This window comes from Pseudorasbora parva, chromosome 6 (assembly GCF_024679245.1).
Source record: "Pseudorasbora parva isolate DD20220531a chromosome 6, ASM2467924v1, whole genome shotgun sequence".
In the NCBI taxonomy this organism is placed as follows: domain Eukaryota; kingdom Metazoa; phylum Chordata; class Actinopteri; order Cypriniformes; family Gobionidae; genus Pseudorasbora; species Pseudorasbora parva.
Window position 1 is genome coordinate 25,420,632 of NC_090177.1, and position 25,857 is coordinate 25,446,488.

Sequence of the window (25,857 nt, forward strand, 5' to 3'; positions counted from 1 at the left end):
ACTTTTCTGTCTAAAAAGATTACCTCTCAATGCTGTGCTTTGGCCTGCATTAAAGGATTAAACATATTATTCTGGGTTTGAATAAAAAAATAAATGTATAAAACAAGTTTATTTGTAGGGCATTGACAATATTGTTTTATATAATTAGTTAAATAATTGTGGTAATACAAATAATTATAATTAAAAAAATATAAATATAAAAAAATTACCCCCCCTCTCCCTCTCTCAGGATCACTCTGTGTGTGCGTGTGTGTGTGTGTGTGTGTGTGTGTGTGTGTGTGTGTGTGTGTGTGTGTGTGTGTGTGTGTGTGTGTGTGTGTGTGTGTGTGTGTGTGTGTAGGGGGTCTCTCTCACTCTGTGTGTGTGTCACCTTGTCTCTTGTTTTTTCATAATTTAACCCTTTCATTTCATAGGCTATCACAAATATCTATCACTTTATTGTGAAAAATAAGTAAAACAAAAACATATATTATATCTTTAATTAAACACTGGTCTTCTGAACTTACAAAATTTTGAGCTGCAAAAAATACATTTGCACATAATTGAAAGTGATATCCTAATACTTTTAATTGTTTTCTATAACATGGGCTTTAAAGAAGGTCATGTGCTGTGTTTGCAAAGATCACGTATGACACCTCTTTAACCTAATTATTTATTGATAGAATTCAAATGGATAAAAAAAAAAAAATTCACATGATTTTATAAAAGTGGCTGTTTATAATAAACTTCCATAAATTATATGCACGCATATTACTCTTACCTGACACTGATATTAAAATCATTGTTGCGGTCTCTGTGATTTGGCTTAATTTATTTTTAAGAGAAGTGTAAGGATAATACAACTTCAGCATTTGGACAGTATTCTGCACTCATTTTGAAATTGACATTTGACATCACCTGACATAAAATTAAAGAATAAAATTTAACTGATCTCATAGATGTGAGTGTTGTGGTTCCTGGTCATAGCAGCACCAGTTGCTGCAGTTAATGAGGTGAATTCAAATGACTTTGACATAGTCCCTTTATTTATTTTTTCCCATATTAAATGCCTATTGGCCTGCTGTGCACAGTAAAGCTGATGCCACCGGGGTGGCGGTGCCACCGGCTTGGGCCCGTCATCGCTGCTCGCAGCTTTAATTTTAAATAATATTTAATTTAACTGGAATAGTTCACCCCAAAACTAAAAAATGTATCAATATTTTTACTCACACATGTCATTCCAAACAGAAAATACACATGAATATCTAATGTTTCTACTTGATCACATGGGAACTGTTTCAAAACTATGTTTCCATGTGCAAAGTATGCGTTTCATGTGTTCCACCTGTGACCACGTGATATTTCTGTATATTGATATCAAATATGGCACTGATGCAGTTATGCATAACAAATGTCTTTGGTTGCTCCTAGTTGTATAAATGCAATTTTTAAACCCGACTGGTAAATGAGTAAACTGATCAATGTTTATATGTGAATAAAAGCCTACATTTCAAATTGTTCATCATATAAAGCGATCATGTCTTGTCAGAAAATTTGGACTTAACCGCTCAATTCATGTGGATTGTTTCATGATCTCTTTATGAACTTGCATATCTGTTTATGGAGAGCACAGAAATTCATCAAAAAGATAATGTGTTCTGAAGATGAACGAAAGTCTTACAGGTTTGGAATGAAATTAATACGAGTAAATGACAGTTAACATTTTAATATACCAATAATACTAATTTTAATTACATTTTTAAACATTAATAACAATTAAAATCCATTTATTTATTCCAGACCTGTATGGTGGTATATAAAATAAAATAAAAATAGCACCATACAGGTCTGGAAAAACATAAGTAAAGGACTTTTGGAAGAACAGTTCCTTCAAACTTACCAGAGTAATACATTTCGGATCCATCTGGTTTAAACCAGACTGTGCTACATAGTGTAATCTTAATCCTGCGAGGTGTCATCTGAAACAGTAATGACACAGCAATCATACAAAAAATTTTTTTTACCAGCATCACAAGGATTCCAAAGCTCTTTCCAAGATTATATTTTGATGCTCACAGGCTCATTTCTTAATGTATGTTTTTCACTTGTGATTTCAGTAAGAAGTGTTTCATTCCCTCTTGACAGAGCGAATGCCAGTACAAATAGACTAATAAACATCCTATTACATTCCTGGGAGCTCTGGCTGCTGCGCCAAGCAGCTGTACATCATCACCAGACAGGTTTAAAGCCATTGTGAGATGAAATGGAATTTCAATAAGGCAACAGATGCTGGAACATCAATGCAACATGATGGAAAACAAATTGGGGAAATGATTCCTCTCTACCTTCATCAGACCATGTAAATGAAATGAACATTAGTTGTTGTGCGTGTTCTCATTTTGCATAATCCCATCACATTGAATTCTAAAGATCATATTTTCTGCTGTTTATAGAGATCAATACAACCACTCACAATGAAAGGACTGCCAGGAACCATGACTCCTCCCCAAGTCACAACAATGGTATGTTTGGAGAGAGATGAAGGGATGTAGGAGCAGACAAACACGCCAGACTGCTCAGAGGTAACACTAACATCTACACATTCTTGATCTGCTCTCTGTGAAGAAGTCAAACCACTCTGAAATTTTAAATTGCTTTTAATTTGAATTTAAAGTAAACTATATTTCACTGTATTAGTACCTCTGCATAAACTTTAAGTTCCCCTTCACCAGCTTGCCTGGCATCTACAGTGAACTGGGTTTGGAGGTTCACTATGCAACCAGTTTGGGAAACACCTGGTCCTTCTACTTTCACCTGAAACCCAATGTGCATAACTTTCAACAATTTCACATGTACTGAAAATATGTCATTCATATAAAAAAAGATCTCTCAGAAAAGAGAAAGAGCTCTCACACTGAATGCATGTCAGCATAAACAGATAAACAGGAGAGAAAAGAGTAATTTACCTTTTCAGGGTGGAAGTCTTTTCTTTTAGGTCTGATGAAAGCCATGAAGGGACTGTCCTGGATTTCTTCATCATCACACATTACGTGTACCGCATACTCACCGGCCTCAGTCGGCCAGAACCGCATGAGGCAGGAGCCGTCATTGTGGTCATCACATGTGATCTTTGCCTGAGATGGACCTTCAATGGCAAAACCTTGGAAGGATAATTAGGGAAAATGTATGTAATCATAAAATATAATAGTATAATATATATAATATGTATATAGTGTGATAATATGTACAAAGTGTATAGTATATTTAAATTGCTAGGCTATACCATGTTTATTAATACATTATCTGTGAAAAGGGATAATTTATTTTTACATAAAATAAACAAAATAAAGAAATACAACGCAACATGTAAATTGCTTAGCTATACCATTTTCATAGTACGCATACACTCACCCAGCATGCCAGAGTCCACACCAACCGTTTCCACCATGAAATCTGCTGACAAGCCCACAGTCCCTCCCTCTAGTCCTGGTCCCCATGCTCGGATCTTCTGTGGACCAGCTTCCGAACCAACATGGACTTTAAACGGGCTGTAATAGAAAAGAGTAATAAAAAACATTGAAATGACATGTTAATGTTTCTCCATGTTGAACTTGTGTAAATGAGAGCTAACCTCTTGGCAATGTGCTGACCAACCCAGGTGATGTCCACTGTGTGATCTCCTTTAGCAGTTGGTGTATATTTAAAGGAATAAACGCATTCAATGGCATCCTTCTGTCTGACAGACACAGCTTTGCCACCTGACAGAAAGGATGACATTTCATTTAGACCACAAAAGGGGTTACATAATTGCTAATTTATTAATATAGATTATGGGGAGTTTATGGACTCACTGGGGTCTCTAATAAGGACCTCCAGATTTCCAGGCCCAGCTTTGCAGGTGTCCACTTTAAATTCAGCAAGTTGGCCTAGTCTCAAGCCTTTGGACTGCAATCCCCGTCCTGTGGCACGACAGGCTTTTGGTTTTGCCACTGAAAAAAATAAAAAATAAATAAATAATATTAATAATACAAATAATAGAAAACAAAATTTAAAAAAGGCGATACATGAGAGGGTGATACAAAAAAATGTACAATGAGACCAATTAGACCAAAGGTTCTCAATGTTGTACAGATTGAAAAAATCTGGATTTGGGTTAACTGACATATGTCAATGGACTTTTTTTGAAATCAGTATCAAGGTGTTGTCTATAGTTATGAAGATGCAGGTGCTACTTATTTGAAACCCACAACAGCATTAATGCAAGTGTGATATTGCTTTTATACAACAGTTCAATAAAGTTAATATTGCGCAACTTTTATTTTAGACAAGTTGGCCTGGTTTTACAGACAGGCCTTAGATTAAGCTAGGATTACGCTTTAGAACAAATAAGACATTTAAGTAGCTTTTATAAACATGCCTTAGGAAAAAAAAAAACATTACTAGAGTGCATCTTAAGACAAACAATGGCACTGAAATGGTTTAAGTGCAAGTTAAGTTAGTCAGTGCAAGTTGCTTTCAGTTAAAACGGCTCAAACATGCATTTCAGTCTGAGACTAGTCTGTGAAACTGAGGGAATATGTATAATATTATTTTGCTCCACCTACAAAAACAGTCCCAATAAAGCCAAACTAGAATGTAGGCCCCACCGAGAACAATAACTATATTAGCGTCCACACCAGTGGATCTAAGAAGAATCTAACTTCTGCAGTTATGTCATCTGCACCACACTAGTTTTAAGCTCTAATATCACTGCGCCACTGCACCTATGGTACAGCAGGAAAGTTCCTTGATTATTAAGCAGGTATGAGAGTGTAGTTCTTAGCCATAATCGGTCGAGAAAAATCACAACTTTTCATTTTTTTCAGTCAGTCAGGTCACATCACAACATGTAAATAGGAAAATTATGGTGTTATTTTGTCACTAATTGAGCAGTAGGCTAGATGGAGCCGTTTACCTCCAGTCTTTGTGCTAAGCTAGGCTAGTGGTGGGTGTGTCAGAGTTCTGGCACGCACAGAGATAAAAAACGCTATGTATGGACTTATCTAACTCTGGGGGATACGGTGAATAAGCCAACGTCCCCAAAAGTCAAGTGTTCTTTTAAACATTATGCATCTGAGCAACACAAAGTAGTGGTGTTTCAGTCTTGAAAAAGGGTTTTCAAACTAATCCTTTATATGAATGATTTAATAATACACCCAAAGACAGCCAATTTGTCACCTACTGGCATATATTAATGCAAACTGCAGAAAGTCTTCTAGTCAACAAAATGTTTTACAACGGACCCCCTTGAAAAAGAGATGGATCATCTCAAGGGGCTATCCTTAAATAAATAAATAAGAAAGAAGTTCTCATCGAATCATTATCTTTTATCTCTTGTAGAAATCAAAAAACTAAATAATTTTATAAAAGGTCTAAACCTTTCTTTGGCTTGAGTGGGGCTCCAGGTTTCAGTCTGGCTTTGGGGAAAAGTGAGAGATATGTCATCACTGACTGCTCATCCACAGCTGGATCGAGAATCTCCTCTGGGGCTATGAGCTTAAGAAATGTAATAAAACAAAATGATAAATTACAAATTGACATGACGATGTTATCGAAATGTATGTACACCAAGTAGTATACTCTGGTTGAACTCACCTGTGGAATTCCAAGCCAGTCGTCCGCTTGCTGCATGGCTTCTTTAGTGTTACTCACCCGATGCACTGCATCCCAGCTCTCCCAGTCAGGACACAAGCCTGTGTAAACACAAATAAGTTTGCCAAAAAACACTTTTCCCTTTCAACACATGGAAAAATAACATTCATGGGAAGACTAAATAAGAAACTTGGTTTACCTGGTGCCAGTCCATCCACTAATGCACCAAGGGCCTTGCCATCCTGCCAGTCCTGGCTGAAGTTACTAATTGGCAGTTCAGGGACTTTGTTTTGGATCCATCCCAGAAGCCTCATCTCTGGAGTGAGTTTGGAGACAGAATCGTTTGCCTCATCCTCCCACACTGGGGTGGAGATGGAGTAATGCTGTATCAAGGTCCAAACTAGACCCAGGATCAGCTTCAAATTCCCATCCACTATGGCCTTACTGTCTGATGGAAACAGTGAATGAGTGTGTCTATTTGTTCCTTCTCTTAGTAAAATTTTTTTATTTTATTTTGAATATTCCCAATTCCTTGCAATTTAGCCATTTTTAAACAAAAGAGTTAAACTTGGAACATTGTTCCGGTCCAACTCAGAACTAACTGACTGAAGGGCCATCCCCAATTTGACACAAAAACTCTTTGACCCAATGCTTTTCCTCCCTAATTAGGGAAGGGGCCACGGCAATTCATAGGAAAGGCACGTTTTATAGGAAAGGCACGTTTTAGTGTCAGTGTGGGGGCAGTTATTTATGTCAATGTCCTTCTGAAGAAATGCTCAAGCTTTTTTCGACCCTTTTCTTTATTAACTAATAAAATGGTCACAAAGATACAATGAAAGTGATCACGATCAGTGTTATTTCAGCATTATTTACCATTTGTTTTTATATTTTGAATTAGCCTTTATTTTTATATTTTTTTATACTGTTGTCTGAGGTCAACTTATGATGTTCGCAAGGTTTTTACATTCAAAAACATTATGGCAATGAATAAGTAATAAGCTATTTTCTGCCCTGGTTTTGAGGCTTTCTCAAGAAATGCTCAGTTTTAATGAGCGTGCGACATTGAAAACTTAGAAAGTGAACGCCCATGGCTAGGATTGGATACGATTTGCATATTTAATGAGCTTCAGCTCCCCTGTGTTCAGTGAGGAAATGGCAACTAGACGTCCAAAGGGCTCGCAAAATGTCTTGATTCATCTCTCTTATCCACCAGTGACTGATTGGAATGTTATTATTATTTTTTTTTAACGTTACTTGGCCCACCCGATCAATGAATCTAACCACGAACCGTACATACACACACACACACCCTTCAAATATCAAGTCAAGAGAGTGAACAAATGCACATTAAGAAAGGAATGTTATTTCACTATTTAGATACGTTTTGGTAGCCAATGACACAGAGTGTCAGGACCTCAGTTTAACGTCTCATCCGAAAGACGGTGCTCTTTGACAGTACAGTGTCCCCGTCACTATACTGGGGCGTTAAGACTCACACAGACCACAGGGTGAGCACCCCCTGCTGGCCTCACTAACACCTCTACCAGCAGCTACCTGGTTTTCCCAGTTGGTCTCCCATCCAGGTACTGACCAGGCTCAGCCCTGCTTAGCTTCAGTGGGAAACCAGTCTTGGCGTACAGTGAGATATGGCTGCTGCTAATAGTTAATAACTAAACAAATTTTTTCTCTTTTTTACAAACGAACCCGTGGTGAAATGAAGGAACAGGTGCAATCTGTGAGCGTATCCCCACGTGAACTGGATATTTATTAAAGTTCATCCATGCCTTCATAATATTAGAATCCTATGTTGTTCGACACCCGTAAAGACCTCGGTTCATCTTCGGAACACAAATGAAGATATTTTTGTTGAAATCTGATGGTTCAGACAGGCCTTCAGACATTCAGATCACGTGTCAAAGCGCCAAACTGCTGAAATCACGTGACTTTGGCGATCTGAATCATGAATCAATAAGCTGATTCATAACAGTTTGAAGCTTTGTTTTGAAATCAGCCCACCACTACATGAGTCGTTATTTAGTTTTTTTGCGCACACAAACTATTCTACTAACTTCATTTTAGATTGTAGAGCCACTGTAGTAAGATGGACTTTTTAACGACATCTTCGGTGCCTTTTATGGGCCTTGAGAGAGGAAATAACATTGGTGTCAACGAAGGCCTGTCTGAGCCATCGGATTTCAACAAAAATATCTTCATTTGTGTTCTGAAGATGAACGGAGGTCTTACGGGTGTCGAACGACATAAGGGTGAGTAATTAATGACAGAATTTTCATTTTTGGGTGAATTAACCCTTTAAACAATAAAACATTTATTTTATAAATATATATATATATATATATATATATATATATATATATATATATATATATATATATATATATATATATATATATATATATATATATATATATATCAAGAGATCAAACATGCCCCCCCCCCTCTCAATATTAAATAGTATGGCACAGGGCCAATTGGGTTTCAGCTTATATAAAACAAACAGAATCAGAAGAAATCTGCTGAAGAAGATCAGAAGAAGATCAGAAGTCTTTCATAACATTCCATCTCCATCATTATTCTTATTTAATTAGTCTTGTACTGTAAATATTTCCTACTTGGCACATCTCACATTAAAACATCAGATTGCTTACTTTATCTTTACAACATTCAGAAACAAGATCTTTAAATGTTGTTAAAGGGCCTTGAAACTGTTTCAAGGAAACTAGATCTTTGCAAACACCTTCTTTGGAAAGAGTTTAGGCAGGTTGCAACTTACCTATAGACACCAACTTAACTTTTTCATGATCCAAAAATTCCAGAGCCACTGAAACATTGTCTAGCTTGAGCTGTCTGAAGGTGGGCCGCGTGTGGTACTTTCTAAACATCCTCTTATGGCTCAGGACCTCCAGAAGCGAGATGAGGACAAGGCCGTCATTCAGATCAAACTTAAGATCGCTGATCTGCATCTCCACAGACCTCAGATGTTCATTGCACCAGCGTGTAAAGGTGTTCTTCTGTATCTTTTTCCACGGTGCATCATCTGCCAGGTTGATCGCTGCTGCAGTAACACTATCTTTAAAGTCAGCCATCGCTCTCTCTGATCAGTGTGGAGTCTGAAACCTTTTATAACAAACTAAGAAGCATGAAGCTTTCATGTAGCTTTGCTGGTGGTGGGAGTGCCTTAAAACCCCCTATTCTGCCCCATAATTAAGATCATACAGCACCTCTGAGAGCTGTTTTTACTCTGACATTAACCGTGTCATCATGCCGCAGCCCCACATCGTGCAAAGGAATAATAAAAACAGATTTTAGTTACATCAGTGCTCGAAGAATGTATTTACTCGAAATACAGAGGTCAGAAACAGGATCCTCAGGCCTGGGGAATTCAGCTAATTCCCACCTTCAGCCAGATGAAGGTCTGACATCACTGTTACTGATAACCTTATCGCTGGTGACGTTACACTTCATTTACTCCAGAATAAACTGAGCATATTATTGCCAGAGCTCTTTTGATCGGGGCACGTCCTCATATTTCCCATGCGGCATTGAGGAGGGATGAGTCATTGGGGAGGACTGCATTACACCATGGAAGCGTGCGCCCTTGGCTGCAGGTTTATGACAAAATTGGTTATGAGGCCATCATTTTAGTGAGGGTGTGCCTATGAGTCCAGAATTTGTTGTGTATACTGTGTAAAGGTGTATACTGGAAATCTTAATAAGGTTCAATAAGGTTCTTAGCACTTAGCAAATCCATTTCATAATTTGATTCTAAATCACAACCTCTTAATTTGATTTATTGTAGTTATAAATGTCTAGCCTGATGTCGTCATACTCAGATTCTAGTCAGAATGCGAGTCTGATACTGCTCCATTGCACTCAATTAGACAGACCGACAACCAATCAGAGAGTGACGTATGTTGACTTGAGAGACGCATAGTTGTCAACAGAACTCAACTGCACGCATGCTGGAAGTAGTAGAAAAATAAGAATAAGAATGTAAACAATTTTTATCGGTATTGTAAAAGGAATTTCAGGATACACCGACATGAATTATCACCGGCAAAAATTATCAACATGATCATTTTTGTGAGAAATAGTAAAGGTGAATGCATATACGAACAAGTTCTCCGTTTAGGATTAGAATGAATTCAACCCAAGTGCTCTTTGGTGACGTGAATGATTACATTACTGTTGAACTTCTGTCAATCATCGTATAAAGCCGATTGGTCCGAACAGTACAGACTGAACTACCGTCCAGTCAAATGTTGTGGGCGGAGCTAAGTTTGGCTGTCATCCAGGCTAATAAATGTCCACTTTTTTTACATATTCTTACACAAATTAATACAAGGCAGTAATTGATTAAAATAAGTAGCTCATGAACGTTTTTCATTTACAGGAATCGGACTACACTACACTTTTTGATTTACTAAAAAGAACTAGCAAATAAGATACATTTTTTGTGAATAAAGGCTACAATTGTCAAATGTATATTTCAAGGCCAACTGAATCATTGCTTTGTTATAAAAAGCACATGTTCCATCAAATAAAGTAATGAAAAAGTAAATAAACAAATATTGGTCTTATTATTGCATTACATTCAATAAAGGCTGCAAATTCCGAATGATAATTTTTTTCTTTTTTTGTGTTACTGTATTATGAACAAACATAAACATAATCCTAGGTGGTTACTATACATGCTGTACAAAGTTTATTGCTAGTTAAAGGGGTGATGAATTAAGGAATCAACTTTCCCTTGAGCTTTTAAAATATAAAATGTCATGGTAATATAAGAATATCCTCTAAGTTTCAGATATGAAAACTTCCTTGTTAGTCAAAGAAAAGCTTTTATAGACACCAGGCCCAGAAAACGGTCCTGTGCTTCATACTGACGTCAGTGCGCGACGAAACACCGCGTTTAATCCAGTATCCTCGCCCACCGACTCATGGAGGGCTCGTGTTAGCTGGTCAACAACATTAAACATGCCGAGGAAGATAGCAATATATTGAGCTATTCCTGGTTGTGGAAGAACACAGTCACTGCATAAGCTTCCTTCGGGTCCTAATATTAGGAATGAGTGATTGAACTTTATTTTTAATGAAGTTCCAGCTCACGTGGGGAAGACAGTGTTTTGTTCACTTCAGTTCACTGCGGGATCGTTTGTAAACAAATCTCAGAGTCGATGCTGGATTTGGATCCGACAGGAATCGTGCAACACACATGTGAGTAAAACGTGTTTTTAAATGTAATAGTGTTGTATTGTTATTGATCGTTTTGCTTATGTGTACGTGTCTAACAGAGAATACCTTTAGCACGCTGGACTCAGACACGTATGAGCCAGGGCTCGCAAAGCCCGGCCGGCCGATGAATCTCTTAGTGTTCTCTCTCTCAAGTTGACATCTGAAAGGCGGCGCATGCACCGAATGTGTGTTTGCAAGCACACGGTTCGCACTTATATCATCCGATCTTGCGGGCTATGTGTAATATATAGTCCAATCATTCGCTGGTAGATGAGAAATAAATCATGTGTTTGTTTGATAAAGATGTTACGAGCCCTGTGATCGAGAGAATCATTCTGGTTGCTGCTTCTCCCTCATTCTCTTCCCTCTCATGTCACTGAACTGATAGCGGAGCTGAAGCTCATTAAATATGCAAATCTTATCCAATCCTAGCCGTGGGCGTTTACTTCCAAGTCTCCAGTGCGTCACGCCCATCAGAACCCAGCGTTTTGGAGAGAGCCTCAAAACCAGTGCAGAAACTGGCCTATTACTTATTAGTTATGATGTTTTTGAATGTACAAACCACACGAACATCATTAGTTGACCTCAGACAACAGAATAAAAAAAATTTAAAAGCCAGTTCATGAAACCTTTAACGGTACCTAAAATATTACCTGAAGTGTGTAAATCCGTTTTGCATATCAGATGATAAATTAAACAGGGACTTAACAAGACTGAATTTTCATTTTTGCTTATTTATTGCAATTAGCTTGTTTGTCAGATCAGTTAGTTTTTCCTTAAATCTCTGTACAAGTAATAATACACATACATCATAAACACTCTATTATAGGTCACAATAGGACAAATTAGCACTCTAATGTCCTAAGTGAACAGTGATTATTTATCATCATCATCATCATCATTATTAATATGTCAAATCCTTATCACAATAAAGTACAGTGCATAGACTAATCACTAATGGCTTCGTATAAGGTGCAAGGACACATACACATTACATGGCGGATTTAGGCCTTTAATCCACAGAATGTTTGAACAAGTTAAAATTTAAATGGACGCATCGTGTGTCAAATGTGTTATTGTAGTGGGATTTGCAATTCTCATGGAAGGTATAACGGTTTGTTTACCTGATGCTACTGTATGTTATAAGGCAATTCACTAAGTGTTTGTTTGGCAAAGCAACAGTGTTCAGTAAAATACCTGTTATTAGCCAGATACTTCAAATGCTATGCATACAGAATATCATATTTAAAAATATATATATATATATTTATATATGGTGCAACTGAGGGAATCTTGTGATATTATTATTCTAAGGCCGTCGAAAGTAAGAGTAGAAAGTTGCATTTTAACACTTTTTACTCAAACTAACACCACACAGACTAAAAGGACACAAATGTCAACACATTTGACTAGGTATGGATGTCACGGTGTGTGTGCTTGTTACTGGTTCATCACGGTGTTCATTTTGAGGTCTTTGAAAGCAAGTACCCTGTCACAGCAATGGTTACAGCAGCAACGGGCATCCACCGGATCCATTTTCCCTGCAAAAACAAACATGACAAGAGATGACAACATCGCAACATTACCAATCAGAGAATGTTTACAATCAAGGATGCACATGAACAGAGACGGGGACACAAAAGCCACAAGGACAGGACATGGAGAAAGAGGTCAGGACACAAAAGACGAGGACAGCAGAAGACACGGTGCAGGACAAAGAGCCGGGATGCCTCAGAGCTACGCTGGAAAACTACAACCTACAAATGGAGTTCGTCAGAGACACTTGTTAGTGTGCATCTTATAATACAAAGCAGACCTGCAGTAGAGTAATAAAAGCATTTTGCAAATGATGGACAGTATTTGGTAGCTTAAGCAGAGAATCGTTTAGTGGTCATGCATAGCCCTGAGGATGATGGATGCTTAAGCGGAGGAATGAGACGGGACAGGAGCACTGTGTACCTTTCTACCACAATGGGCCCAAGCACCAATACAGCAAAGCCAGGACAAGGCCGATGGCTACGGCTAGGATGGGCTGCAATAAAGACAGCTAAAGGAGGGAAGGGAGGGATATTACTAAATGAGCGGCTTGTGTTTATGTGCCCTATTATTGGACTGGTGAATTTTACCATCATCAAGACAAGGAAATCAAAAGGTGAAGTGTGTAATTGCTTCATTGTTAAAACACTTCCCCTTTCCCAGTTCAATGTGCAGAGACAATGCCACTGTTTGTTTGAATGTGACATGTCAACTCCTGAGTGAGGGGCAGTACCCCGTGTTTGTCAATGGCATGGGCAGAAGCAGCACACCTTTGCCTTCTCTCAGTGGTTTATCAGCCTGGAAATTTTGAATTATTTATTTGGGAAGGAAAACGAATTATAGATTTTTTTTTTTTTTAGATTATTTCATACAAATATGTTATATAATTATTAAAACATGTTAATTAACATTAAACACTTATGTTATTAAGTGATAAATGGGTAAAAAAATGTATATTATATACACACATTTTTTTCCCCTCATTTTTGTTTTGGTGGCATGTTTGAGAAATATTTAGCATGTATTTTATGTCGTCACAAGGTATGTATTCTGGGGGATAAACCTCATGCATTCTGTATTAGACTTTGTACTGAGGACAAATTTGCATATTGCAACACATGCTTGATTTTATTTACTCTTTTTATGCCAAGTGTCAGTTTCGGACCTACCTAAAAACCTTATTGGAAACAGTCTGCAATTGCATTTGGAGTTGTTATTAGCCACAGAAATTACACACTTCATCTTTAGGCTATACAAAGTGTTTAGAAAAACTGTGGAATTTTATTGTCAAACAAACGATGCTATGTTTTTCATCTCCGATTTTAAGGACAAACAATGCAAAATATGCGCTCTTTCCTCTTGAACTGTCCCTATTGTCAGTGCCCCAGTGTTTGGACATCAAAGTTACATTATTGAAAACTCACATGGTTGCCTTTGTCCTGCAGAAGCTTCAGGCGCTCTTGGCTCTGCTGGAGCTGCAGACTGATGGAGCATTTCTCCTCCTCTACACTCTCATGCTTCTCCCTGAGGCCCGACAGCTCTGACTGGATCTCCTCATACTGAGAGAGAAAAAGAGAAAACCTTTCACAAGAAGCAATGAGCCTAGTCAATAACACACTCACACACACTCTGTGTGTCCAGAGGCCAGGTCTTTTTTTAGGTGCAGAACTCTGATGTGACAAGCCTGCTAATGAGTCTCAGGCCGTTCTATTTTCTTTCTCAAGTATGGTGGGAAATAACCTCTTTCTGCAGTTCTTTGATCCTGCTATTGCTTTGCTCCAGCTGGCTAGTGTCCCTCTGGTGTTCCTCCTGCAGGACGCTCAGCCGTTCCTCCAGGTCCGCTTGCGACTTCTCCAGGGTCTTGACTGTGTTGCTCAGGCTTGTGGTCTGTTTCTTGAAGCTGAGGCATAATGCCGGTTCAGATTCCAGATAGATTACGTCATTATATCAACAAGTCTGTAAAAGGATCTTTTTTTCCAATTTAAAGATGAAGTGTAAGGCTGGGTATTGACAGACTTCACAAATTGATTCAATGTAAAATCAGAAGCACTTGATTTCAGTTGATACCGATTGGATTCAATTAAATATTGATTCATCTGGATGTATATCAGACATAGCATGATCTTTTACAGCATGATACCAATCTTTGGGTATATCAACCAAATCTGCAAAACTATACAATGAGCTGTCAAATTGGTACATTTCTAAAATATTAAATTAAGTCCAAATTCAATTGTCATTTATTTTTAGATATAACAAATCAACACTCAAATTATAATGGAGTTGTATACAAACAATGAAAACGGATATTATGATTTAATGATTTAAGCAGGTTTCCAGTCCAATTAATTGTTAAAATAAATATTTTTTAAATGGTCATAACTTTTTCATGACAGATTTATTCAAACATAAATCACTACAGCGATCTGTCATGCCACATGAAAGGGCCATTAAAACCACAATTAATGTTTGCATTATGTGTTTGACAGAATTTGAAAGCTGAGACTTTGTTTAATGTCAAAAGCAATAAAGTGGACTACAAATCATGTTTGGTAAAGATTGTTCATGCATCATCAAAAAAAAGTGAACTTTATATTCACTGGTGCTTCTAGTGACACGGAAATGACACACTTCATCTTTAAATTAGCTGTAGCGTATACCGCTTAGGACAGACCTGTCCAGCTCTTTCTCCAGCAGTTGTTGTTTCTTCAGTAGCTGTTCTTTCTCCGAGCGCAGGGTGCTGCTCTCACTCTGCAGGCTGATCTTCTCTTTCTGCTGTTTATCAGCCAGCTGCTCCCTCTCTGACCTCAGAGACGCACACTCCCTCCTCAGGCTCTCACAGTCCTTCTGCAGCCTCTCCAGCTCGCTAGCTGCATCACACACACACATAAAGTATACCCAAAGACATGCACACAAACTCACAGATATAGCAGGCACACACACACACAGCTACTCGGTTACATAATGGTGGAAGTGATGAGAGAAATGAGAGTCATCTCTTGAAAATCTGTCAGATTACAGCAAACACTGCTGTTTGATGAACCTGGGGCTTGATTTGCAACCTCCACAAACACATTATTTCCTGAGAAAAGAGGACAAATTCCTCTTAAAAATAGATAATGAACATCCAAAAGACAAACCCTTGTGCAATTGGGTCAAAATACAGGAATTTAGCCTGGTGAGGCTAAAGTTCTGATTTTATTTTATAAATTTTTTACACTGAAAGAAAAAAAAATTCCCAATGAAATGAGTTCTCGATTAGAAAAAAAAATGTTTTGTTAAATGAACGGGTTCAACAGTCTACAATAATGTTGAAATTATCATGATTATTATTATTACAATTATTATGAAGATAAAATTCTCCAAACAATTCAGATTTGTTAATGGTAATTTGAGGTCATATTTACTATGTTTAAGAGGTATGTATTTTTTGTTTTTACTTTACAGTTAGCTACTACTATTATTATTATTAACAACAAAATTCTATTCAATATTCAAATTTAATGTGGAATTAAAAATATTAATGAATGTACATTTTGGTTTAAAAAAAAACAAAAAACACATTGGATGAGAAATGTTGACACTCACATAATTTCATGATTTTACCCAAATAAAGAAAGCCGTTTTAAAATGTAGGTTAAAGATTCTGTATGCTGGTCCAATCATCTGTGAGGGGAGAGATCTGTGGGGTTGTGTGTACCTTGCTGTTTGGCAGCTCTGTCTCTCTGCTGGCTCTGCTGTTGATGACTGGCCTGTACACTGTCAAGCTCACGCTCGTACTTATTTGCAGCCAACTGCCATTTCTCCAGCTCAGAAGTTAGCGTTGCTAGGTTCCCCTTCAGCGCACTGACTTCATGCTCTCGCTCGGCTGCAGTTTTCTCCATAGTGCGGCGCAACACCTGCACTTCCTCCTGAGCTGTGTGCGCTTCTTGACGCATGCTGAAGACTGCACTGTCCTTCTGATCCCTGAGATTATCCATGTCATCCTGCAGCTTCTGGAGCTGAGCTGAATACACATGTAGACACAAATAAAGACCATTTGGTATAATATATTGAGTCAAAACCTAATACATACACACCCTCCTTCACTTACTCTGCAAGACCTTTATCTGTTTTGCTGACTCCTCTGCCTGCTGCTTATTGGCTCTTTTCTCTTCCTCCAATAGACCTGCAATTCACAGCATAAGCCATTAGAGGGACCTAATGAGCACGTCTGCTATTACAAATCATTTCAAATGTTCACAGGCTTATTCAAATAAATAAAAATATATGTGAGGCAAAGCTGAGTGCTGATCTAGGATTAGTTTTGTCTCATGTTCTAAAGTGTATACGAGCAACACACAATGAAACAAACTACAAATTCAAATGGGAGTAATCTGTGTGAGCTTCAAGTCCCCACTTTACCTTGGAGCTCGACACACTTGTGTTTGCCCGAGTTGGCCTGCTCATTGGCCTCCTGCAGTTCCTGGTTCAGCCGCTGGATGACCTTCTCAGACTCACTGGCCTCCACAGTGCTCCTGCTCAGCTCATCTGGAGAAAGGATTACATTATCTAATGGGAACTATTACATGGATAATTAGACACTATTATGGTGCTCTGCCGTCAGAGAATCACTCTTTCATCAACAGCTAATGGAAGATCTGTGTCTTCATCTCTGTATCAGCGTCAATCAGATGCATTTCAACTTCGCCAGATTGTTCTGCCCTCTGACGAAGTGCAAACCTTGTCTCCAAAAGGTTAATTAAATCAGAATGAATCGCATGGTAATTTCCCTGGAGGTCAGAAAATGGGCCTATTCCATGAATTAATAACTTGCCTCAGAATAGATCTATCCTAAAAAACATAATGTCATCAGTAGGGTTTAAACTGGGATCTGCAAAAAGGATGGCCAGGGTTTCAACAAAACTGCCATTTGAATAAAAGTTCAATCGCCATTTTATAATGAATCCGAAACGCTTTTTAACTTCTGAGAATATCCATGAAGATTTTTACCGACTAAATAAAGATCCGTTGCTCTGCAAAAGTTACATTTACTGGCTGCAATTTAGCTTGCCTAAACTTAGAAACAAATCTGTTCCTCTTGCAGAAAACCAGGCCACCTTATCAAATGCTCCAGAAGGATATGACCTCATCTTACAAACTCAAGGGTGTATACCATACATGGGCATATCAAGGACATATCATTGCAATCAGACACATAATTCCAGAAAATTGAACTTCACATGCCTTGCTAGGATGACAAAGATACTGAAATAGTGAAATCATGTGCAGGCCTAGCACAAATGCTAGAGCAGAGAGGACGAAGGCATTAACGTTTCATGAGGTTTTGCAGTAGATGCTTATTGATGCCATTCTGCATCAAGAACTCAATCTCGCAGCAGAGTACCAGGGCGCACAGGAATGCTTTGGCCTAATTTATTTTTGAGTGTGTGGAAGAGGAAGACAGACAGACAAGAAGACCCCATCAGATGGGACAAAATATATAAAAATATTAGTATTAGTAGAAAGTATGAGCGGAGGCTGGAGACTAGTCATCGCAAGTAATGATGACAAAATTCTGCCTTGTATGATTACATTTGGGCATAATGCATTTATTTTTGTAAAATAGCCTGCTCAGTACAAAAAGTTTTATTCATTGCGTTTAAACTGAAATTTCACTGAAACCAAATATGAATATTCCTCCTCACCGTCTGCCATTTTTCCTTGTTAAACTTAATAAAACTGCATTATTTTAAAATTTATGAATGCGTTATTTTACATTTAAATATATCCCAAATAATGAAATAATCAAATTGCTCACAAGTAACTCAGTAAAATATATACCGTACATAATCAAACAACCATTATTTTTAGACAAACAGTACTCTGGCATACTCCAAGTATAAAAAATAAAAATAAAAACAAGGTAATATCTCAATGAAAGCCTATAGTGTCCCTATAAAGCACAATATTTAGTTAAATTCAGCAAATAACTATAGAACCTCAAGAGCAATAAAGTGTTTTTACCTTTGATCAAAGACACTTTATTAACAGGATCTTTCAGCTTCTGCTCCTCCATTGTTCTCCCAACTGTGACAGAGCACGAGAGCAATTATGTTAATGCCACTTTAAAATGTGAACTTTAAATATTTTTTTTAATCAAAGTTAGATATTTTGTGGAATAGTAAAAATATTTTAATATGAATTTCCAGGTGATGCCAATCATGACTCAGCTAGTAAATGAGAGGGAGAACTAAAATAAATCACAGCTTTCCAAAAAAGGCAACAGATACGTACAGAAATAAACACACGTCTTAATCTTTTACCGTTTAAACGTCAAATTTAGCTTACACTCAAAGCACAACGTCATGCCAGTTACATAATACAGCTTAGCATCCTTGTGTCAATTAGAAAGACTACTCATCACCTTTACTTAAGTCTGAGAACTAAAAACAGATGCCATTACCTGTAGACTCGTGATGTCACGTTCTGTCGGTGTCGAAACAGAGCTGCAATATTCAGGCTTCTTAACTATCGATTCGCTCTGGTGATGAGAACTGGACGAGTCCATTCTGAAGGGCGGGGGACGCAGACGCATATAAATATCTTGTCTGGGAGTTCCTTTGACCAAACAAGGCAGTAGCTGTAGAGTGGAAATGGGAAAAAATGCGCTATAGGAGCACTGCTGAAGTCTATTGTGCTCTGAGGGGTCGTTTTCTTTGTGGAAATTTGTGCATGCCTCGTCATGTGACGCCATCCCCCCCAGGTGATGGTCTGGAGGTCTCGCTCACATGGGCATACAAGCGTCCTGAGGCATCTAAAAAGAGGCTGCAGCTGCATGGTAGAATACACTCAGGCCCATTGTTTCACTCGTTAGGCCGTCTCTTATGTAAAAACTGTTAACAATAGTAGTCATTGGTGCTTGTATCAGTGCCAACGAATGCACTGTGGTTTCGGTAATTAATTGTATATTATTAGTTGCATTGTATGTCAAAATTAAAAAAAAACTTTGAATGTCAAACCAATCATTTGAAAGCTGGCTATTTGATAGAAACATGCATTTTCATAATTGAGCTCTTTAAAAAAAAGTTCACTTCTAATAATTGTTCATTTTGTTTGTTTGTTTGTTTGTCCAGATGTAAACACAGCAATGATTTTGAGTGCTGGATCTCACATTTTTAACTTCCATCTCAAAATCTGTGATTAAACAATATCTACCCTTAAAATACTTGAACATGGTGGTAAGTGACATCCTATGTTTTTAAAATTTGTATTTAAAATTTGTATTTAAATTGAAAGTCTCACATATCTGAACATTATATCAGAAATGTAATTTACACATTTAAACAACAGTGCTGTTTACCTTATTATATAAAAAATGTTGTGCAGTTTTATAATTTATGAGCAGGGCAATAGATAGATGTAGGTCCTATAATATACTGTTGCATTAGACATAAACGTTGCATTTCCAGTCTTTTGTCTCCATGAAATATTATGTTTTCTCAATCAGGCTGAATTGTACTGGCTACCTTTGTCTAAATTTGACCAACCAAAGCCACTGATGTGGAATTAAGAGGGTTTGCCATGCTCAGAGGAAGACTGAAAGGGTTTGTATGGATCTTTCCTTTGTTGTCATGGCGACAGTCTCACTCATACTTGCCCTGTAAGTTCTGACCACACAAAATAGAGAAAAATCAGTTATGGTCACCAGCAGAGAATATTGAAGTCACCTTGTCCAGTGGCATCACTACGACCTTGAATCATTGAAAGGGATGAGTCATGGTCATAAATCTCTGCGATGTAAGATCTACAGCTTATAATGACAACAAAAAGAAGCTGCGTTGGTCCAAGATTTGGATCTAAAATTGGGTCTTATGGGTGCCTGAATAATTCAGTGTTTTCTAGGCTAGATTAAAAAGATTAAGACTATTTCTCTTCCTTTCTCTTTTATCCTCTCTGATACTTGCAATATTTAAATATATTTACTATTAGTAGATTAAATGTTATATATAACGTGTATAAATGTTTTTAATTTTTTGCATGTCAGCACAAGGCCTATGGAGGACCAAACCTGAAGAAATTAAAAATAAATAAATAAATAAATGAATGAATAAGTAAATCAATTAATAAATATACAAATATGTAAATTAATAAGTAGACAAATAGATAAATAAATGTGATTAATAGGAAAATAAATTTAAAAAACAACTTGATAAAATAAATGATTCATTTTTAATCAAATTAAAGTTTGTATTATCTTTCCCTTTTATTTATTATTTTCTGCTTTTATACATTTTAAAAATATATATTTATTTAAATAAATGTATTTATTTGTAAATTCATTTAAATATTTATTTAAATATTTATATATATATTTAAATATTTATTTATTTTTGTATTCATTTATTTTTATATTTATTTATTGATTGGTTCTTTCATTTTTACTGTTCCGTTTGTAACATGGAAATGAGGAGGGCGGTCCTTGGGTAGCTTCAGCGTATCACTGGTTGAGAACTCAAGCATAGAATTGTCAGACCAGCTAAGCGATAGAGGAGACTTATCAAAGTTAATGGCGGCCGGATTCTTTCACAGGCACCAAACAACTTGGCAATGTTTCAGTTTGAGAGATAAGTTTCAATGGCACTTATCAGAAGCAAGTACAATGGTCGTCCCACCATATACCATCTGACTCGCACAGATTTTGAATGCACTGGGAAATATTTAGCAGAGTACCTTAAAATTCTGTACTTCCACATTCATATCGGAATATAGTGCTCCTAAAAACATTGATTAGTACATCTAATCTAAACAACAGTCATTTGATTAGTTGTTTTTGACTTCATTGGCTATATTGAGCAACTCTCTAACGTTAGCTATTTGTGAAACGTCCGCCATAGTATTCATGCAAGAGCTACAACCTGTTGAGTTCAAAATCTGTGTGAGTCAGAAGGCACTACAGTTAGACATGACATCCATCGTACTTGCTTCCGATAAGTACTATTGAAACGTATCTCTCAATGGGTCAAACTGCTGGAAACATTGATAAATTGTTTGGTGTCTGTGTAAGAACCATCCGGTGGCTATTTACTTTAAAATGCTATGCTTGAGCGCTCAACCAATGATGCGCTGAAGCTACACAAGGACCGCCCTCCTCATTTCCATGTTGCACACGGAAAAGTAAAAATAAATGATTCAATAAATAAATAAATGTAAAAAAAAATTGAATGCATAAATAAATAAATAAATGTAAAAATAAATATTAAAATAAATATTAAAATTAATTAACAAATAAATTAAAGTAAAAAATATATATTTTAAAATGTATAAAAACAGAAAATAATACATTATTTAAAGATAATAAAAATAATTTGATTAAAAATGAATCATTAATTTTATCAAGTCGTTTATTCTGTTATTTATTTTCTCTCTCTCTCTCTCTCTCTCTCTTTCTCTCTCTCTCTCTCTCTCTCTCTCTCTCTCTCTCTCTCTCTCTCTCTCTCTCTCTCTATACATATATATAATATCACCTGACATGTCTGTTAAATGAAATGAGGGCTGAAGTGGGTGTGGCCTTTTGTGGTGGAGCAGTCTTTTAATGAAGCAAAGTCATATTTAAAGGGGTCCTAAAAGTGCCCCTTTTTACAAGAAAACAAGTTCTGATGTCCCCAGAGTGTGTATTTAAAGTTTTAGCTCAAAAAAACCCCACAGATATTTTTTTTAGCATGTTAAAATTGTTTAAAAAATGTACACAGTTTTTGTGTGTCCCTTTAAAAGCAAATGAGTTTCTTCCTTTGATGCGGGCAGACCAAGGCTTCGTGAAACCAGTTGAAGCAAATGGCTGAATTTGAATTGAACTTCACGACCGTTAAACAAGGTTGTTCTAATCTATGTAGTATGAATGAATATAGTATGCGGCCCTGTCCCAAATGGCACCCTAAACCCTTAATGTCTTCCTCTGAGCCCGCACTTTCACAATGTAATGCCGCTTTGACTGTCGGGTAGAAGTCCTCGGCGTAGCTCGCAAACTTGCAGGCTCAGCTGAAGTGCAAAGGCGTATCGCAAGGGCGGCGCTCACGAGCACCCTTCTTTAAGCTTAAATGACGAATGGGACACCCTACGGTCTTGTGGTCTTAACGGACACGTGCACGCAATGGCCATTGTAAGTCCACTAGACCAAAAGTACACATGAAGTGTGCCATTTGGGACAGGGCCTGTGAATGTAATCCGGACGTACTACATCCGCCATGTTGTCATGATCATGTGACCTACTAGCGTCAGTTTCATCCTATGGTTTCGTCCCATCTCAACCATTTATAACTCGTCTCACGTGCCTGCCTAATGGGATAGTAAACGACATCGAGAAATGACATCAGAAGTGTAATACGTGGTAAAAAACACAAACACACAAACTGACCCGCAAACGCAACTTTCAGACGCCATCTTTTTTCCCAGCTCAACTGTCACTGAATGAAAAGCACAGAATTGTGGGATATCTAAGGCAGCGAAGGATACATGTATGCTGCCTTCCAAAATCGATCAGATGAAGGTCTCTCAGGAGACAGGAAGTGAAGTAAACATTAGATTCGGACATTGCTTGATGCCTTCCTGCCTTCAAATGTGTCCTCCGAAGGCAGCATTTTTCAGGTTTCAGACGCAGCCAACGTAACTTTGAAACAATTCCACACCCATCTCCACACCGACCCCTACTGGTCAGAACAATATAAATAAAAGAGTTAATTGAAAGTAAAATCTTTCAAATGCAAATAGCTAATCATCTAATACAATTAAATAAGTGTCTGTTATTTTATCAATTTTCAGGGCTTGTTTTGTTTCTTCCATGTATGACTCACCTAAACAGGCCAGAGATGATTCATGGGTTCACAAAGATCATCACCCCCCAGCGGTGATCTGACATTTGAAGTAGCCTTAACCCTATTAATATTATGTAATATTTTTAATATTTATTTTTAAAATATAAGTATTGCTATAGTAAAAAGTTGCATACCAATGAAATGATAATAAAAGCAAAACATCATTAATACATTAATAATACATATACCAGCCTTTACTGAAATCACGTGACGTTTCCGAACCAACCGATTGAATGATTCGTTCAAAACGTTCTACTTCAAGAAGAGGGTGGGGGAGGACAATGATGGAGATACTCAAGTAAGTTACGTTGCGACAGGACTTTTCTGAATTGTTAGTTTATGAGTTTATGTAGCTGACGTGGAATTGACCATATCTTCAAGTGAGTCATTGATTAGCATATTCTATCATAATAATGATAATCTATAAATTGCACGCGCGGGAACTGTTTACAGTCTGAGAGGTTTAGTAAACAGTGCAGAATATGTGTACTAAACAATGGCATCTACTCCAGTAAAAAAAAAAAAATCTGTGAGGACCCACCAACATTTATTTATTTTGTTTTGCTTCCGACGCCCAGGTTACTACCACACGTTTGTTGTAGTCCTTTAAAAGCGATTTCTCGTTTGTTTCCTCAAGACAACATTGTGCAGTTAGACAACTTTTGTTCAGGCAATAGGACCACATGATGCATTCAAGTCCTCCTGGTAAGTTTTTACACGTCTGGAAAACTCAAAGAATATGCATTATGTGTGTCATTATGCTTTATCATTGAAGGCCTATTGCAGGTTAGAGACTCCAGTGAGTCAATGTTACAGAAAAATTATGTAGGAACTATATTTTCTTTAAAATATACGTATAAATACGGTAATACGGCTAGATATAAGATTTAACCTGCAATATGCTCTTTTATATATTATGCTGCCACGGAGAATGATGGGAAATGTAGTTTGGTCATTTACATTTACATTTATGCATTTAGCAGACGCTTTTATCCAAAGCGACTTAATGTTACAACTCAGGAGTACAGGAAGCGATCTGTCAAGAAGAGGCAAAGAAACACAAAAAGTGCCCCAAATACCAAGATTTGTATACTGCTCAGAGTAGCAAAAACCAGAAAAGGGAAGAAGAAATGAGAAATAGAGGGGGAAGAGTTTTTTTTTATTTTTTTTTTAGTTTTTAGTTTGTATTATTATTTTATGTAGCCTATCAGCTCATTTACCGGCTAAATGAGTAGCCTAGTATTTTCTGGCAAACTTCAGAATTGAAAACAATTTACTACTAACATTGCTTCCCACTTGTAATTACAACTTTGTGGTGGCCTTCATGTGCATTCTCGTAAATACAATACAAACTGACTGTGACATGACTTGAATGCACCAATAGTCACTGTGTTTGCTATCTACAGATACTTGCAGGAAATGGACACAAGAACATTTTATGGGCGGAAGGAACATGTTTGAGCAGCTGGGACAGTGAAGACAGTGAGATTTGAGGAGAGTCGAAAAGAGGGGATCCCTGAATCAGGTTTGAGAGACAGAGGCTGCATCCGAAACCTGGAAAATGCTGCATTTGGAGGACACATTTGAAGGCAGGAAGGCATCAATCCATGTCCAAATCTAATGTTTGCTTCACTTCCTGTCTCCTGAGATACCTTCATCTGATCGATTTTTGAAGGCAGCATACATGTATCCTTCGCTGCCTTTGATATCCCACAATCCTGTGCTTTCTTTTCAGTGACAGTTGAGATGGGAAAATAAGATGGCGTCCGAAATTTTCCACTTCTGATATAATTTGTAGCGAGAAATTACCAATGTTGTAATAAAATGTGTTTAGTTCTCACCAAAGCTCGCTCTATATTGCTGTAGATCATTAAACTGTTACACTGCCTAAGAAGTATGTCTGAAATTAGTTTTGTGAGGTGCAGAGGCAGCGATCAGCTTTCTTGGTTTTCGGACGCAGCCATAGACTGACAGCAGAAGGTCTGACTCTATCATAGTTTTCATTAGTCAAGGACCGCTAAAGAGGATGTTTGATTGACATGTAAGGACAACCAATCACAGTTTGTTTTGTTCCGCGTAATGTAAATATGATAAGTCGATGTTCCTGCAATAATAGACTGATGCGTGGCAAGTTTGCTGCAACAATGGAGCTGCAAACTTCACATACTTTTGAAAATCCAGTGTTTAGTTGATCCTGGTAAGCACTTATTGTCACAGCTACAGCGTTCAACGAGGGAATATGGCGTCACGGCTTCCTGTAGAATTCAACCAATCAGATGACGACTTTGAAACTCCTGACAACTTTGAAACTCCTGAAGTGTTACCAGATAATGGTGCCATATGCATGACTATCAGCCAATGGTCCGTGGTCGTGACGTCTGAAGCTGAGACTAGGGGTCAAGGGTTCAGTTAGCAAAGTAACGTGTGCGCCCATAAATATGTGTAGTGTGTGTGAAAAATGGCGTGAAATATTTTTTTCCCCAAATTAAAAAATTCATGCCATAGAAGGGTCCAAAATAATCAGCATACCAACAAGACGAACACTGCAACAATATTACATATTAATAGGCTACTGAACTGCAAGTTGTGTTTATATGTAACAATAGGG

The 25,857-nt window shown here is 37.4% G+C and overlaps 2 protein-coding genes and 1 long non-coding RNA gene across 4 annotated transcripts in view; 1 reads left to right on the forward strand and 2 right to left on the reverse strand.

Moving 5' to 3' along the window:
- Positions 1-8,714, reverse strand: part of flnb (filamin B, beta (actin binding protein 278)) — a 126,361-nt gene extending 117,647 nt beyond the window's left edge. Inside the window, exons 1-11 of the mRNA XM_067447455.1 lie at positions 8,402-8,714; positions 5,810-6,058; positions 5,614-5,711; positions 5,397-5,514; positions 3,831-3,968; positions 3,611-3,737; positions 3,391-3,527; positions 2,946-3,139; positions 2,680-2,793; positions 2,453-2,596; positions 1,880-1,958 (exon numbers count right to left, since the gene is read on the reverse strand). Of these exons, the coding sequence (XP_067303556.1) occupies positions 1,880-1,958; positions 2,453-2,596; positions 2,680-2,793; positions 2,946-3,139; positions 3,391-3,527; positions 3,611-3,737; positions 3,831-3,968; positions 5,397-5,514; positions 5,614-5,711; positions 5,810-6,058; positions 8,402-8,714 (1,711 nt within the window). The remainder of the gene's footprint in view (positions 1-1,879; positions 1,959-2,452; positions 2,597-2,679; positions 2,794-2,945; positions 3,140-3,390; positions 3,528-3,610; positions 3,738-3,830; positions 3,969-5,396; positions 5,515-5,613; positions 5,712-5,809; positions 6,059-8,401) is intronic.
- A 2,867-nt stretch (positions 8,715-11,581) lies between these two features.
- On the reverse strand, positions 11,582-18,984 carry slmapb (sarcolemma associated protein b). 2 transcript variants are annotated; one of them, XM_067446448.1, is made up of 10 exons: positions 18,845-18,984; positions 18,406-18,468; positions 16,804-16,929; positions 16,493-16,567; positions 16,100-16,405; positions 15,074-15,269; positions 14,140-14,299; positions 13,824-13,958; positions 12,823-12,910; positions 11,582-12,404 (listed from the first exon to the last, which is right to left on the reverse strand). In XM_067446448.1, the coding sequence occupies exons 2-9, from the start codon at positions 18,455-18,457 to the stop codon at positions 12,827-12,829; spliced, it is 1,134 nt and encodes a 377-aa protein (XP_067302549.1). In that variant the 5' UTR covers positions 18,458-18,468; positions 18,845-18,984; the 3' UTR covers positions 11,582-12,404; positions 12,823-12,826. The 2 variants fall into 2 exon arrangements, with proteins under 2 accessions (XP_067302549.1, XP_067302550.1); XM_067446449.1 differs by lacking the exon at positions 12,823-12,910.
- Positions 18,985-19,087: 103 nt separating this feature from the next.
- Positions 19,088-25,474, forward strand: LOC137078774 (uncharacterized). Its single transcript, XR_010905347.1, has 4 exons — positions 19,088-19,219; positions 19,515-19,619; positions 19,889-19,985; positions 24,656-25,474. It is a non-coding gene; the product is annotated as an uncharacterized lncRNA (long non-coding RNA).
- Positions 25,475-25,857: the final 383 nt, after the last annotated feature.

Coding starts and splice junctions, on each gene's coding strand:
- slmapb (XM_067446448.1), bottom strand. CDS start 18,457: ATGGAGGAGCAGAAGCTGAAAGATCCTGTTAATAAAGTGTCTTTGATC. Junction 16,568..16,803: donor CAAGTGTGTCGAGCTCCAAG/GTAAAGTGGGGA, acceptor TGTGAATTGCAG/GTCTATTGGAGGAAGAGAAA. Junction 16,406..16,492: donor ACAGATAAAGGTCTTGCAGA/GTAAGTGAAGGA, acceptor ATGTGTATTCAG/CTCAGCTCCAGAAGCTGCAG.